Source organism: Podarcis cretensis (genome assembly GCF_951804945.1).
Source record: "Podarcis cretensis genome assembly, chromosome: 14".
Taxonomy (NCBI): Eukaryota; Metazoa; Chordata; class Lepidosauria; order Squamata; family Lacertidae; genus Podarcis; species Podarcis cretensis.
Genome location: NC_137183.1, coordinates 41,814,088 through 41,830,703, shown reverse-complemented (window position 1 = coordinate 41,830,703; position 16,616 = coordinate 41,814,088). Strand labels below are relative to the sequence as shown.

Below are 16,616 nucleotides of genomic sequence, written 5' to 3'. Positions count from 1 at the left end.
TACCACCACCACCAAGGGATTCCAAATCAGAACATTCGCTTTGGTCTGCTCTTGCTTTAACAATTGATTCCGCCACTGATAATTAAAAGCACTTGGCCCAATGCACTTCAGTGCTGTTCATGCTGCTGAATACCAGTTACTAGAAACTGCAGTGCACAGAGACTGCTGTTGTGCTCAGATCCCACTTGAGGGCTTCCTATAGGCATCTGATTGGCCACTGTGAGAACAGGATGCTGGACTAGATGGGGAGCTTCTCCGGGGAGCTACTATTGCACAATTTCTAATCTTCCTTTGTCCTTGCGTTCCAGCACTGAGAAGTTAGGGACATAATTCAAGCACTGCTGGGAACATGGGCTGCTGAGGAAGGACTAGGCGGCTTTGATTTCCACCTTTTTGCCACCTACACAGGCAGCGTAAAGACACCAAATTGTGAGGCTGAAAGCAATAATTGGAGTTGGAAGGAAGCTCAAAGGTCATCCAGCCAAGCCCCCTGTGTTTGAAGTGGGAAATTCACTACCACAGCACCCCCAATATGTGGCCATCTAGCCTCCCTTTAAATGTTTCTAACATCACCATTCTAGGCAGCCTGCTGCGCTGTCAAAACAGCTTCAACTCTGCCAGGAAGCTCCATCTAATGTTTAGTCTGAATCCTTTTTCTAGAGCTCAGAAAGGGCAAGAGGATGGGGGTGGAACTAGAATCAGTTGGCTCCACTCATCATTAGCTCTGGCACCACCTACTGTTGGCTTCCCTGCCTTCTGCCCTATCAGTGCCAACAGTCACCAGGGATGGGCTGACTGCAGCTCTCCGGGCAGGAGCTTTCCCCAGCCCTACCTAGATACAATGGGAATAAACGTGGGACCTTCTGCATGCCAAGCAGATTGCTTGACAACTGAGCTTGGGCCTGCAAACTCCAATGGCCAAAACTGGACAAACAATACTCTTGGTGAGCTCTAGAAGAGTGGTAAAAGAGTTTCAATTCAATGCAAACGCCCAGAGGTCCTCTCTCAGTTGCTGTTGCCATTACCTCAAAGTAAGAGTCTCGTTCCTCTGTTGCTGGAGAGCTTTCAGTGGAGTTAGGCAATGGTGCAGGTACCCGCTGTCTAGTTGACTGGCGCACAGATGAACTCCTCTGTGTGTGCAGGGGAGAAGTATCAAAATTAGGTACACTGTGTATACTTAACCACACTTCAGGGTGGATGGAAAGGATTGCAACTACAAAAGTCTTAACTCAAGGCAAGTCTTGTATCCAAGACTTAATACCTAAGGAATTAAGCCTGCACGCAGTGCAGGTACCTCCAGTGGCCTGGGATTTCTGTGCGATCGCTACTGCCATCTAGTGCAATACTAATAAACAACTTGCCATGTTGCATTATGTATTCCCCCAGATTATTAGCCAATTGTTTTAACGGCCCATAATGAATAAGGCAGTATTTTACAAGCCCACATTTTCACAACTAACCTGTGGCTGCTCTCCCCGATTTTGAAGTTTAGATGCCTGCAGCGCACGTAATTTCTTCAACAGGAACATTTTATCTTTACCTTCCTATACACACACAAAAAGTGAGTACAGTATTAGAAGATGCAGTGGGGAGATGGATGCATTTGATACTTCTTCATACAGCAATTTCCCCCTTACCACAAAAAACGGACCCTTTCAGGTGTGGAAATAGCAATCCATATTGTACAGTAAACACGCTTTCGAAAAAATGTGTATACTGGCCACATTAATTTTAAAGAAAAATGAGCTGTGGGGTCTCTCTCCAGAAGATTGTCGTTACAGCTAGCAGCGCCATTGGGAGGACGGAAGATAGCAGGTGTTTTGGCAGGAAATCTGAGAACAGCCATGGTCTGGATTGCAGGGCTCTGATCCAGAATATCCCCCCCCCCCAAATAAAGGCCCTCCCCTCAATCCCAAAATAAATGCAGTCAGCACAAGCACACTTTTAAAAATAAGTGTTTAATGCAATGTCTTCTTTAGCCCTCTATGTTGTATTCAGGTGCACTGAATCAACTGTGCACTGCCCCCTTAAGCAAATCCCAGCCTCCCTCCTCTTTTACCTTGGCTTGGGGGAAGCCCCCAAACTCCACCTCTTCGACTGGCTCTAAGCAGCAGTCAAATTGGTTACATGGGTAACCAATCAGAAATGTCAACACTTCTGTGCATTTTGAACCCAGAGGGAAGAGTGATGGTCATGGTGTCTGGTGCTGGTATTTTTTTTTTGGGGGGGGTGGAGGGAGGGAGAGTGAGAGCTACTTATTGAAACCCTTTAGTATGCAGAGTGAGCAGTCTTTAGCTAGTAAATCTTGGTTAGAGAGTAGACTTCACCAATTGCGATCACACACAGAGGGAGATGCATGGAGGAAAAAAAGTAATAAAGTTGTTTACTGTAGGAAATACAAAACTTGGAGAGAAATGTTTGTAGTTCCAATCTAACTAATCTAGAGATGAACAAATAGTTAAAGATGACCTCTCATATTGAGGTCCAAGGGAGAAGTAGGAGGAGGAGGAGGAAGTTTTAAACAGGATGTAAAGAAAGTTGAATCAGTCTAAACAACAGGGAGACAGAGAAGGAAGCTGATAGATTAAAGGTACAGGAATAGTCTGAGGATGTGAATGTCCCTCACTGCAGCTACCTTTACCCCGTGAAAACCCCTTTTCCAGAAGCTGAGTTGCACCCAAACATCCAACAATGTAAAATTCTGTGCCAGAGAATGAGTAGCCAAACTAAAAGGAAGCCTCCCCAGCAACATACTCACATTGATGATCTGCTCTTGCAGAAGTTTAACCATTATTTTACGCCCATCTATTATTTGCCAGTAGAGGTAGGTGATGATTCTAAAACAAGAGTTTAAGAAATTAAAATTAGCACTTCCATTCGCAAATAAAATAAGATCTACCTTTTCTTATTACATTGCTAAAATAAAGAAACACACAGCTGACAGGAACTTACAAAACAATGATGGAGAGGATGAAGAAGAAATGCACACTTTCAATTAAGTTGTGATAAATCCACACAACCCATCTCGAACTGGGATAACTGGCGAGTATTCCCATCCAGCTGGAAACAGACTCGAAGACAGTCACCAAACCACGGAAAGGGCCACATGTCTTAGAAGGCTCCAACCTGGGCAAGGAGGGGAGGGGAAGGTTTTTTCAGGAAGAGGTCCACATATTTTAGCACGCACAGAACAATGACATGGATATGATTCACGATGAAATACCCCTGCTGCATTCTAAAGCCTAGTGTAAAACCATTTCCATAAACGTTTGGAAGGAGTGTTGTTTTTGTTAAGAAGATTTAATTAAGGATATAAGGAAGCTGCTTCATTTAAAAAAATGGTCTATCTCACACAGCACTGACTGGCCCTTAGAGGTTTTTGGCTCAAAGAACAGGTCAACAGGTCATCTTCCCTGTTTTCAGCCTGGGCCAGGGTGAGGTCCAAAACAGAGTGGAAGAAGCACTGGGGAGGAGACTATTTCATGGTTTCCCTTCCTTGTCAATTTTTCAGCTCAGAAAGACAAACCACACCATTTTACAAAGTGCACACTGCTTCCTGTTAATGGAGTGCAATCTCCTTTGTTGAAGGCAGGGCTGGGGCAGAGAGGCCAGGATGACCAGATTCAGCATCAATTGTTGGGAATCTCAGGTGAGATGCCCACACAGTAGAAGTAGCTCCCAGTACCATCACTACACTGAAGGAGTTCAGATATTTACGGTTGCAGAAGATAAGGCTCAGTAAAACAGTTCTGAATGTAGATATATACAGCTTGTAGATTATGGGAGATACAGATATATACAAATACATAGAAGTACGAAGTATTTCTAAATAAGTTCAGCAATTCAAGACATAATACTAGACAAGTAGCACTGACTAGGGATGTGGGTGGCGCTGTGGTCTAAACCACAGAGCCTAGGGCTTGTTGATCAGAAGGTCGGTGGTTCGAATCCCCGCGACGGGGTGAGCTCCCATTGCTCGGCCCCTGCTCCTGCCAACCTAGCAGTTCGAAAGCACGTCAAGTGCAAGTAGGTAAATAGGTACTACTCCGGTGGGAAGGTAAATGGCGTTTTAATGTGCTGCTCTGGTTCGCCAGAAGCGGCTTTGTCATGCTGGCCACATGACCCGGAAGCTGTCTGCGGACAAATGCCAGCTCCCTCAGCTAGTAAAGTGAGAGGAGCGCTGCAACTGCAGAGTCGTCCGCGACTGGACCTAATGGTCAGGGGTCCCTTTACCTTTTTTAACACTGGCTAACAGACAGACACACCACTGCACTGAACACAGATATAGTCGGGGCACTAGGCTGTTAGTGTAGCTATTTGCTTGGCTGTACTTGCACCTGTGATTAGCTCATTCATGGGGTGATTTACACCTGCCCTTGCTACAAACTCTTCCTCTGCGTGATGCAACCAACCCCTCACAAAAAATATCAGAAGCAAAGACTAAAACACTAAAACAGGAATAGAGAACCAATGGCCCTCCAGATATTCTTGGAGTCCAACTCTCTTCAACCTCAGGCAGCACAGCCAATGGATGATGGGAGTTGTAAAAGGTAAAGGTAAAGGTACCCCTGCCCATACGGGCCAGTCTTGACAGACTCTGGGGTTGTGCGCCCATCTCACTTAAGAGGCCAGGGGCCAGCGCTGTCCGGAGACACTTCCGGGTCACGTGGCCAGCGTGACATCGCTGCTCTGGCCAGAGCCAGAGCCAGAGCCGCACACGGAAATGCCGTTTACCTTCCCGCTGGTAAGCGGTCCCTATTTATCTACTTGCACCCGGAGGTGCTTTCGAACTGCTAGGTTGGCAGGCGCTGGGACCGAGCAGCGGGAGCGCACCCCGCCGCAGGGATTCGAACCGCCGACCTTTCGATCGGCAAGCCCTAGGCGCTGAGGCCTTAACCCACAGCGCCACCTGCGTCCCTCAGCAATATCTGGAGGGCCACAGATTCCCTCTCTGTATACAAAAAGCCTTGGGCAGAGCAATGTAATCTGACAAGGAGAAGGAAGCAATCCTGCTTACCTCCAGACGGTGACTGCTATGACAGAGAGGACTCCAGTGAAAGATGGGAAAAAGAGCAGGAAAACAAAGAGGGTGTTCATCTGAGAAGCTCTCCAAGCTTTGCGAGGGGGCTGGCAGTTCCTCATCAGACTCACCTTTCAGGAACAAGGATGAAGAGGACGAGCATTTCAGGACATTCAGTGGGAAATCCATGCATATGCCATTGAATCAAAACAATATGTAAGGTCAAACAATACATTAAACATGCTTTTTTTAAAACAAAGAAAACAAAGCACTGGTGGCTTTCCAAAGAAACCACTATGTGGGATCCCAATCCTGACAGGAAACGTGATGTATTCCAGACAGGCGAAAACCACCCAGGAAAGCAAAGCAGGGCTGGCTAGCAGTTTGGCCTGGGGCTGAGGAGGGATTATTATCTGGGGTGAGTCCCAATGGCCTTATAGAAAGATCTAGACAGCTGGTTTTGGGCCTTGAGTCTGAGATTCCCCAATCCTGGTGATGTGGGATAACCAGCCTGATATAACTGACATGCTTAAGTCTGATTCATGCATGAAGGGGTTAAGACCATAGAGTAAGATGTCGTGCCAGGCTTACCTCACAGTGGAAGGGACTGGATAACCAAGATTTCTATGCTGGGGAAGAAGGACGTTTTGGAACTCACAAGGGCATATTTTAAAGGTCTATGTTTCCACATTTTACTTGCTGCATATTTTGTTATTTTAAATCTCTGCTGGGGTTCTCTCACCAAACAGTAATTGCCCCAAACCTGGATCTTGGCATCCATGGAATTCTGAGAAGCTAGTACCTTTTTCACCCAGAAGATTATGAAATATGATATCATCTGAATGGCTGGAAGTAGAGGTGAGTAGAAGACGCCAATCCTTCAGGAGAGAGAGAAAAGGGGCAGGAAGAAATCATCTCAAAGCTTCTCTTTGCACGACACAAGGTATAAACAGAAGGCATCTCACTATGCGAACATGGCTTAATGAACAGTTGTGTGTCCAAGTGAGACCACCCATGTCTCAGCTAGTGACTTGGATATATAACATCCATGCAATTAAATGGGGGAAAATAATTTAAGACATTATTAATATGAAATAAGTTGCTCTCGATCCCTCTCTATCGTTTTAACAACATTTAAAAGGAAGTCAAAAGCCTTATTTCAAACCATGTTAGCAGTTGTATACTATAACTAAACCATATGAAAAATATGTTAGGACTACAGGCATGCACCAACCACGATATTTGGTTCGGACCCTGACTTGCTGCTAGACCTCAGCCTGAAGAGGTCTGAAGGCTTCCCAGAGCAGCTCAGGGTCTGAGGCCAAGTCCAGGAAAAATTAGATTTAGCTCTCCACAGTCGGCATAAAAAAAAATGGTCGTAAGTGATTTCCTTTTGACAGCAGTGGGTGCAAATTCACATTCATAGAAGGTCCTCCAGAGTGGATAAAAGCCTGCTAAATGACAGGGATTCAACTCTAGGCAGGGTTTGTGCTGAGCACAGTTACAGTTTGAGGCTTAAAAAAAAAAAAGGAATTTCCTTTCAATTCATGAAATATGCAGCCAGTATCTAAGTACTGCAACAGAGCTGGGGCACCCATGCCCATCCAGATGTTAGACTGCAACCCCCATCAGCCCCAACCAACAAGATCAGGGATGATGAGAGATTTAGTACAACAACTGGAGGGCCACACATTTCACAGCTCTGTATCTCACAGAGATATTATGGGTAAGATTATTTTTACTCACCATGTCAAAGTCTGTGCATAGATTAAATCCAAAACATTCCGAGCAATGTCAAATTCTGGCACGCCAAGTTTCTTGCAACATTTGGTCCCAACGATTCTAAAAGCGGAACAAAATTATTTCGACACTCCAGACTTTTCCAACAGTCCTGCAAACCTCCAATATATATACCCTCCGCCCAAGTTGGGAAAGTAGCCAAGAGCCCAATGAATCAGCTGCATGGTGAGAAGCCGGAGGTCTTCTCACAGGTAGAGACATTCATACACTTACAACCTGGCATACTAAACAGAAGCACTTCATGCTGTGACAGTTTGTTGCAGGCCCCACCTATGCGATGCCAAGAAGCACTGCGGGAGAAAATGAAACAGTTGTGAAAGAGCAAGGAGGTTAAGCAGAACTAAAGGAGTATGTCAGGATGGAAGGATCCCCTTGGCAACACTGAAAAGGAAACAGCACAGGAATTTTCCTCGTACAAATGCAGAATCCGTGCACGTACCTCCGCAGAAATTCTCCAAAAAAAGATCCCAGTAAGCAGCAAATGAATTCAGCCACAAGCAGCCTGTAGATATCTTGGCCAACCAGAGTTTCCCAGCACTGATTAAAAGAAAATAAAAAAGTTTATGAGTGTGTGCCAGAGAGAAGCAATCAACTGGCAAATACAAGAACTCTCCGTCTCCTTGCTATCTGTAATACGCCTGTGTAAGCCTGCAGGCAGAGACAATCATAGAAGTGATTTTTTTTTTTTGTATGCTACTCTGATCACCCTTTTGGCTACAGGGTATGGTATAAGTGCTGTAAGCAAGTAAATGAATGAATATTGCTTCTCAGGCTTTTGGCTAAGATCATGTGCAGTGTAATAAATAAAGCAGAAGCTCTGGTGCATTTCGGCACGGCTGTGACCACCAGGCACATCTCGTGATGCCCATCTTAAGAGCTGCCTACAGCTCACCTTGGCAGTGGTAAGCAAGTGTCTTGGACTATATCACCTCCGACTGTGGATAACGCTTCCCCCAAGAGAAGAAAAATCACCATTCACACATTACACCAAGGCTCAAAGAAGGATAGGATATGGCCTTTCTCCCCCGTGAAGCAGCCTTCAAGCTTGCCAGCTTCCACCTCCAGCCTGAAGTGATGCAGCCCCAAAACAAATATTTTTACCCTCTCTGTTGCTGTCTGAGAGAACAAGGGAAGTTTCTGTTATCTCCTTATACTTAAGATCCGCAGAAGTTCAGAAGCAAACTGGAAAGCCTTACCTCTGCCTTTGATGCAGGCACTTCGTTAAGCCAGTAGTAGCACAGGATCCCAACGATTGATATTTTCAGAATAACGTTCCTACAGATGGGCAGCAGTTGCCGTCAGAATTCAGCAGAGGGACACAGCACAAGAAAAGTACTTGTGGGCAGTATCAGATCCCTTTTGGAAAATGTATTCAATTTTTTACATTTATATCCTACCTTCCCTCTAAGGAGCCCAAGGTGGCATACACAGTCCTCCCCCTTCTCCATGTCACCTTCACGACAACCCTGTGAGGTAGGCTAGACTGAGAGTGAGTGTATAGGGAAGATTTTAACATCTGATGTCTTATTATGCTTTTAGATTTGTTGGAAGCCGCCCAGAATGCCTGGGGCAACCCAGTCCAATGGGCGGGGTGCAAATAAAAAAATTATTATTATTATTATGGATGCTTTAGCTGAGATTCCTGCACTGGACCAGAGGACCCTCAGGGTCCCTTTCCAACTCTATGATTCTATGATTATTATGAAACTGTGGAATTCACAACCATCTTTAAAACATGGTTATTCAGATTCAAGGAAGATAAGGCTATTATCCATGGCTATTTCTACCTCCACGGTTGGAGGCAGCAAGCCTCCGGAAAAAATGTAATTAGGAATCACAAGTGTGGTAAGCATCATTTGCTCTACTTGCAGGCTCCCCATGGGTATCTGACTGGCCACTGTGGCAGCCGAATGTTGGACCAGATGCGCTACTGGCCTGATCCAGCAGGACTTCTCTTAAAGCCTCAGACACACACCCCATAAAAAGATTTCCTAATGAACTCCTCCTATGCAAGTATTGTTATTCGCTCACGCAGTAGGTAGCAATGGCTACTGACTTGTATGGTTTTAACAGAGAATTAGACAAATTCATGGAGCATGAGGCTTCCAGTGGCCAGTTGGCCATGATGGCTATGTTCCAATTTTATTGGAGGAAGGATGCTTCCGAATACCAGGTTGTTGGAATCACAGGTAGGGAGGGTGTTGCTGTGTTCTGATGCTGCTTGTGGGCTTTTCGTGGACCTCTGTTTGGCCACAGCAAGAAGAGGACACAGGGTGTAGATGGACCCTGGGCTTGCTCCACCTTAGGTTCTCTCCTTAGGTTCTCATGCAAGGCTTCACAGATGCGGTTCCCACGAAGTCACTCACCCATGCCCTAACCAGACCCAGCTTAGCTTCAGTGAAGATGCTGCATTGTGAGCCTTCCAATCTTGCCCTGGATCTGGTTATTGAACTTGGACCAAATAAATGGTACTCTAGGGAGACAGGGAGCATGTGTGAAGACAGCAATACCTGACAATAGCAGTGTAGATCTGGTTTCGGGGAGAAGCGAATTTTTCAACAAAGCCAAAGGAGGAGTAGAAGAAAGGCACACCATGGTTGAGGAGGCTCACCACAATGGGCAACACCAGGGTAGCAGCTTCCCTTTGCAGCTCATTTTTACTCTCATCAAGAAGTAACTTTGGGAGAGGGAGACAAGAGGGAGAAGCTATTTATTTCAGACATCAGGTTTACCGCCTGCTATACCATCAAAGAGAACACGATGAAGATGTTTTATAGGTGGCATCTGACACCATCTAAACTTGCCAAGATCTGTAAGTTAAAGTCCAATCTATGCTGGAAATGTGAGAAGGCTGAAGGGACAATGTTTCGTGTTTGGTGGGGCTGCGATAAAATTAAGAAATTTTGGGGTAGTATTCATGAAGAGCTTAAACAGATGTTTAAAATCTCCATAGGAAAGAAGCCAGAGGCGTATTTATTAGGGATACTAGGGAAAGATATCCCACAGGAAAAGAAAAGAAACTTTTTATACACCACCGCCAGAATAGTTATTGCTAGGAATTGGAAAGGAGACATTATACCTACAAAAGAAGGTTGGATATGTAAACTTAGTGAATTTACAGAATTGGCAAAGTTAACAGCAGCCATAAGACAAATCAAAATCAAGCAGGCTGTGTGTGTTGAGTTATTAGTCCTACAGGGAGCCCAGAATACGGTGTGGATTTGTTAAGCAGGGCTAGGGCAACCTTTTTCAGCTCAGAAGGAAGGCTGTGTTCCCTTCTGAGCAACCTTCCAGAGGCCACATCACCTGCAAGGCATGGAAATGTCACCTTTGTATTGTAGGCTGCTTTCTGTACATGCTCACACACCCTTCTCTATCCTCCAGGTAAGCAAGAGGCATTTTCGGAGTCCAAGGACACATTTCAGCCAGGCAATTACACGCAGGGAGGGTGCAATGCAAGCTAGTGACAAATGTGGCTGGAGCGGGGCTGTGGCATGGGGAGAGTCTCAAGGGCTGCCCCTTAGAGAGGCCTGGGAGAGACATTTGGCTCTGCCCCACGCCACACCCATGGGGCAGAGCTAAGCATGACATCATAGGGACATAGGAAGCTGCTCTATACCAAGTCCGACCATTCATCCATCTAGCTCAGTGTTGTCTACTCTGGCTGGCAGTGGCTGTCCCTGCCTTTTGCCCCACCAGTCCCAACAGGCAGCAGCCCTCATTGCTCTGAGCACACAGCCTTGTAAGAGCACTGAAATATACTCAGAGTCAAGAGTGGATTTCACGCCGAGACCATATAACACCGGTCTTGAAAGACCTACATTGGCTCCCAGTACGTTACCGAGCACAATTCAAAGTGTTGGTACTGACCTTTAAAGCCCTAAACGGCCTCAGTCCAGTATATCTGAAGGAGCGTCTCCTCCCCCATCGTTCTGCCCAGACACTGAGGTCAAGCTCCGAGGGCCTTCTGGCGGTTCCCTCACTGCGAGAGGCCAGAGGGCCTTCTCGGTAGTGGCGCCCACCCTGTGGAACGCCCTCCCATCAGATGTCAAAGCGATAAACATCTACCTGACATTCAGAAGACATCTGAAGGCAGCCCTGTTCAGGGAAGTTTTTAATATGTGACATTTTAGTGTATTTTTCATCTTTGTTGGAAGCCGCCCAGAGTGGCTGGGGAAACCCAGCCAGATGGGCGGGGTACAAATAATAAATTATTATTATTATTATTATTATTATTATTATTATTATTATTCCCCAAAGTATCTACTTTATATACATTATTTACACAATGGGCTGAACGTGACTGGCTAATTCCGGAATTCTCCTGTAGGCCAATCAAGTTGTGGATTCACTTCCATCTGGAGCTGGATTGGGTGGCTCCTGCAGACCAATCATACTGCTGCATTGTTCTAGGACCAATCAGACTGCTGCATTTTGGATCCTATTGTTCTAGGACCAATCAGACTGCTGCATTTTGGATCCTATTCAACTCAGTACATAACAAGCACACTCGCTTATTTCGCAAGCAAAACACAGGGCAGGTAATATTATTATACAAAGGCATAAGCAGAAAAAAAATGCATTAAGAAATAAATCAAAGGACCTTACATTTAAGTTAATGAGGCAGAAGTAGTAAATGCCAGCGCATGAACCAGCTGTCGTTAACAGCGACACAACCCAGGCCGCCAGGTGAATGAAGAGCCGGTTAATTTTCTGGCGCTGAGAAAGCTTCAGATATTCAGTATTCACTTCCGACAAGGTCTCCTGAAGCCGGAACAATTAAATATGATTGTTAAGGTTATGGGAGATTAGCAGCCAAACCTACCAAATGCATATTCTTGCTAGTTAGAATGAGAAGGGGCTAGCATCACACAGCTGTACTGCGGATCAGCAGATACTCAGGCTATAGAAACAAAATTGGTATGGAGGGCTCTGTATGATGTCACTTCCCCTCCTCCCCAGAAGAGGAAGGAGCATCTAGTACTTCTTGTTCCTCTTTCTCTTCCTTTGACCGGTGTTGGATGCAGGCATGCACTTGTTCTAGCTCCAAGCAGATGTCTGAAGCTGGTTACACAGTAAATATAAGTATTTTGCCTGCATAGTTTTGACTGCTTCCATTGCTGTGAAGCAATGCAAGATTATAAGTAAATTATATTTTAAACTTACTTCCCAGGTTGTTGCCTGATTCTTTGTTCCCTCAGGGTAAGAGAGGGAAAGCCAGCTTACTTCATAGCTGGACTTGCTCAGAAACGAGGTTTTACAGCCTAATTCCTATGCTTTTAATTTTGCTGCCAAGAATGGGACTTTAAAATCTGTTCAACTCACACACGTTGACGCCTGGAGGGATAAATTGCAATTAATATATCCTCTCCTACCCAATAAAATCCATCTCACACAGGTTTCTTCATCATAAGGTCCTAGGGCATTTTGCAACCAAATACAAAACTGAGGTCAGCTAAAACGAAAACTAGTTACAAAGCCATATGATGCAGCTCCGGCAAATGTTTCAGATAAGCTAATTTGTCATAAGCTATAATGTACGGTAAAGTAAGAAGGCGACAACAACCCGTTCACATGGGGAATCAGCCCTCGCTTGTTCACCAACTCTTATCATGTGGCTGCAACATAAGCATATTTACTCATGGGTAAGAAAGCCATACACACGCTCATATTAAAGAAAATAAATATAGCTATCTAGTCCAGCATCCTCTTCTCATAGTCAGATCCAGCCCAATATATCCTGCTGTCCAAGGCAAAGGACAGTATATACTCTCTCTCCCTATTCCCTGCGCAAAAGCCAAACAGATTGGCAGGTGCATCTTCAACACCGTAAAGGGAGCAGCACCCTCCGCTTCCCCCGAAAGATGCTTTCTAGATGATGCCTTCTAGATGAGGGAAAGCCTTGTGACATATGCTCAGATGCATCCTCATTGCTGCCTACATGGCAGCATCTGCTGCCTGAGGTTGTACTCTGTCTAATGGTAGGGCCAGCCATGCTCATAGTGGCCCACCTGTTGCTCATGGGAATCCCACAGGCAGAATCTGAGGTCTACAGTGCTCTCCTCACTTGTGATTCCCAGCAACTGGAATTCAGATACCAGATGTTGTGTATAGCTGTCCTAACCTCCTAACCTTATCCTCAATGACTGTAAGCGGATGACCATTGTCTAAGTCAATGACCGTCACCAAACCAGCAAATTCTATTAGTTGAACAGCATACCTTTATCTGAGTGCTGAGATTCCTCTGTTGCAGCTTCACAGCTTTCTCATTAGTTATACTGAAGTCCCAGACACAGAGAAGTTTGGCAGCATTTCCAGCGTACATCTGGGGATGAGCAAAGTTGTTGCGGAAGGACTTTGCCATGCTACAATGGTAAAAGCGAAACATGGATCAGCAGTTGTATGAAAGCGGGGACAGAAGCATAGAAAATATTAGATGAAAAGCAATAAATTGCACAAAGTGGGACCTGCAACAAATGTTGCAGCATGAAGTACTCCTGCTGCAGAGCCACTAGTCATACCCTTTTCCAGGACACTCCATTCCATCCCTTCTCAATTTCCTGTCCCCGCCCCCCACCTGAGAGATAGAACCATTGTGTGGTCACTGTTGCGTCCCCTTAACTTTTTATGTGGGCAAGCCTCAGGGATGTCAAGTTTGCCAATACCTCCCCTTGTATGCTTGAACGGTGCTGTTTTGTCTACATAAAAGATCGGTGGCACCCACAGCACTCACGTCAAAATCCAAATGCACCCATGGGCCTAAAAAGGTTGGCAACCCTTATGTTCACTCAAAAGGTTGGAAGGCTGATGGCGATACTGTGTAGTGAAGTACAGATGGCTGATTTCTTTCCTTTTTTATTAAAGAAAACAAAAATTAAGACACAAGAGGCCATTTTGAGCAGAGAAGCAGCAAGAGAGGGTGGATTATTCTGTGACCCTACAGATGTTGTCGACTACAACTTCCATCATCCCCAACCACTGGCCACACTTGCTTGCGCTCATGGGAGTTGGAGTCCAACATCTGGAAGACCACTAGGTCTCCCATCCCTGTATTATATCAGCTTTCAAACAAGCGATCATTTTTAGCACTCAACAATATACTAAAGAGCAATCTCCCCCCCCCCATTAGAGTCACCTTTAAATCCAAGAGAAATCTAAATCTCACTGTACCTGTAGAGCAAGCTTAAGAAGCAGATAATAAAATAGATTCCGATGGTGAAAATATAGGCCAGCTGCATGTAATATGGAGAGTTGTTCTCGTTTTCAGTGATGGTAGTATTGGTGTAAAAACCGTAATAGAGCACAGTGTCACTAAAATAACCCTGAAACAAAAGAAGCATAAATGTGGCTCAAGCAAGTTAACGAAAGGTTTCAGTTATGAACATGAAAATGCCATACAATGCGGGGCTTGTTCTGTTTTGTAACATGAGAAACTATGACACACGCTATTGGTTATATCATTGACATGTCACTGAGAGGATAAAGAGGAACGGCCTGTGGCTGTGCCTGTGGCCCCCCAGACGTTGGGACTCCAACTCTCATCAGCTCCAGCCAGCATAACCAATGGTCAGGGATGATGGGAGTTGGAGTCCAACAAAGACCTCACCCCTGGAGTGATAAAGCAATGCATGCACACTTTTGCAAAAGGGTTGTTCATTACATCACAAGAGCCCAGATTATGAAGAGCAAGATAATGTGACAAAGGAAGGAAGGAAATAAGACCCCACCAGATGAGCAGGGTATAAATAATAAAATTATTTCAGCAGAAATGCTTTAGAGTTCAGCCAGAGGTCTAGAACACAGCACGGCTGTAACTGCACTGCAAAGCATCCGCTGACAAGAAAACCCAACTGCTAGCTGCTCAGGCTGTAGATGGCTGCATACAGAATTTCAGAAGGTTTAAAGGGAATAATGGGGGACACACAGATGCAGTGTGCAGTCCTCCTTATGCCAACTTATAATGGAAAAAGCCGGACTGCAAACACTGAAGTAGACCATTGAGCCGATCCAGGTCAAAATCTACCCAGAAGTGATCAGGAGAGTCTACTTTGGAATCTGAGGACAGATTCCTCCTCCTCCTTCCCCATTCCAAGTGCGTGTGAGAAGGAGACCAAATGGGATTGGTTGATTGGGTGGTCCAGTCAATTTTAGACATGGTCTCTGTCTCTGCCACCAGTACAGTGGTACCTTGGTTTACAACCATAATCCATTCCGGAGGTCTGTTTGTAAACCAAAACAGGTTATAACACAGGGCACACTTTCGCCAATGGGGCCTCAAAAAAAATGTGTTCGTAATAAAAAAATGGGTTGTAATTCAAAAAAAGGTTACAAAAGGGACACGCACTTCCGGGTTTGACGTGTTTGTAATCCAAAACATATGCAAACCAAGACGTATGCAAAACTGTATGTGGTACCAACACCGCTCCCATTACAAAAAAATGTTGTCCAGCTCTGCTTTAGGCAAACTATATTTTAGAAGTCCTCTGTAGTACAAGGCTTACTTATTGGGGGTGGGGGTGGGGAACAAGCCCACATGAAACCTATTATTGTTTTAAAAACGCACTTACAGCTCCAGTGAAAAACTCCAGCCCCAGAAACGATAGGTTATTTGCTCTCGCTGCTATGAGCTGAGGGATCGCAATAAAACTGAAGTTCACAAGGAACGAAAAAACGTTGAACATCAGGAGCCACGTCAGGAACACGAAATAGGAACCGACGCTGGTCCCGAACTTTCCGCCAATGTCTTTTAGAATCTTCTGCCAAAGTTTGAGGAGCTGAAAGCAGTCTGACAAGCCATTTTTAAACTGTCGAAAGGACTAGGAAGAGGAAGGGGGAGAGAGAAAAAACAAAGCATCAAGCCTTTGGGTAACATCTGGGCCAATTCTGTTTTTGTTTGTTTGCTACTTTAAAGTGGGGGTCACCAACCTTCTGTGACTGATGAGCCAATGCCATCTGCATTAAGCCCAACTTCAGTTCATATGTGAGAAAATATATTGCGACAAGTAGTATTTTCATCATAAATACTAAGAGCAAACTCAACTCTCCTTAGGTAGCTGAACCAATTCCACACATGCAAGAAGCAGGGAATCGTCGGGATTGGGGGGAATGCGAAGATTTGCAGAAATTGTGGGTGGGGGGGGGCTTTAGGAGGAAACAACTCTGGAGGAGGGGAACCCTTACTTAAAGAAAAATCCCAGCACAGGCACAGACTGCTAGCAAACAGTTGGGGGTGAGAAGGAGGGGATGGAAGACTTAACAGGAGCATTTATTGCTGCAGCATTACAGCTCCCACTTGCCCTTTATTGCTTTATTGCTAGAGGTACTACTGGTAACACAAAGAGCAGTGAAGGCAACAAACACTATGTCTTTCACTGATAGCAAAGTTAAGTAGGGCCAGGCAGTAAAAGGCGCTCCTTCTCCCAAATCAAGGTGCATAGTACCCAAGGCAGGTTAGATTATTTGGCCCCTGAGGCAGATGATCACACAAGCCCCTTTTTATCTCTGCCTTCCTGGAGGTACAAGTGCAATACAATCATCGCGTGCTTAACAAGTCTACTGCCCTTTCATGACCTGTTTAGCTGCCTGAGGTTACTGCTTCCCTCAATCTATGGATGAAGGGTAGAATTCTGATTCTTTTTGAATTTTAATAGGAAGTTTCTACACCCAATACACAAAGCAAGCCATAGTTATCCTTTGAAATTCAGATTTCTCGAATTTTGCAGTGCATTTCTCCAACCAAATAATGTCTTTCAAAAGAACATGTATTCAGGAAAGCACTCACAAAAATGCATATATT

At 45.1% G+C, this 16,616-nt stretch overlaps 1 protein-coding gene across 2 annotated transcripts in view; it reads right to left on the bottom strand.

Moving 5' to 3' along the window:
- Positions 1 to 16,616, bottom strand: part of TMC5 (transmembrane channel like 5) — a 35,437-nt gene that overhangs the window by 1,993 nt on the left and 16,828 nt on the right. For both annotated transcript variants that reach the window (XM_079953757.1, XM_079953758.1), the window contains 14 exons: positions 15,388 to 15,636; positions 13,991 to 14,142; positions 13,041 to 13,185; positions 11,429 to 11,584; positions 9,331 to 9,497; positions 8,017 to 8,095; positions 7,260 to 7,357; positions 6,767 to 6,862; positions 5,823 to 5,898; positions 5,018 to 5,151; positions 2,953 to 3,126; positions 2,759 to 2,837; positions 1,461 to 1,544; positions 1,026 to 1,130 (listed from right to left, as the gene is read on the bottom strand). In XM_079953757.1, coding sequence (XP_079809883.1) covers positions 1,026 to 1,130; positions 1,461 to 1,544; positions 2,759 to 2,837; positions 2,953 to 3,126; positions 5,018 to 5,151; positions 5,823 to 5,898; positions 6,767 to 6,862; positions 7,260 to 7,357; positions 8,017 to 8,095; positions 9,331 to 9,497; positions 11,429 to 11,584; positions 13,041 to 13,185; positions 13,991 to 14,142; positions 15,388 to 15,636 — 1,794 coding nt within the window. The remainder of the gene's footprint in view (positions 1 to 1,025; positions 1,131 to 1,460; positions 1,545 to 2,758; positions 2,838 to 2,952; positions 3,127 to 5,017; positions 5,152 to 5,822; positions 5,899 to 6,766; positions 6,863 to 7,259; positions 7,358 to 8,016; positions 8,096 to 9,330; positions 9,498 to 11,428; positions 11,585 to 13,040; positions 13,186 to 13,990; positions 14,143 to 15,387; positions 15,637 to 16,616) is intronic.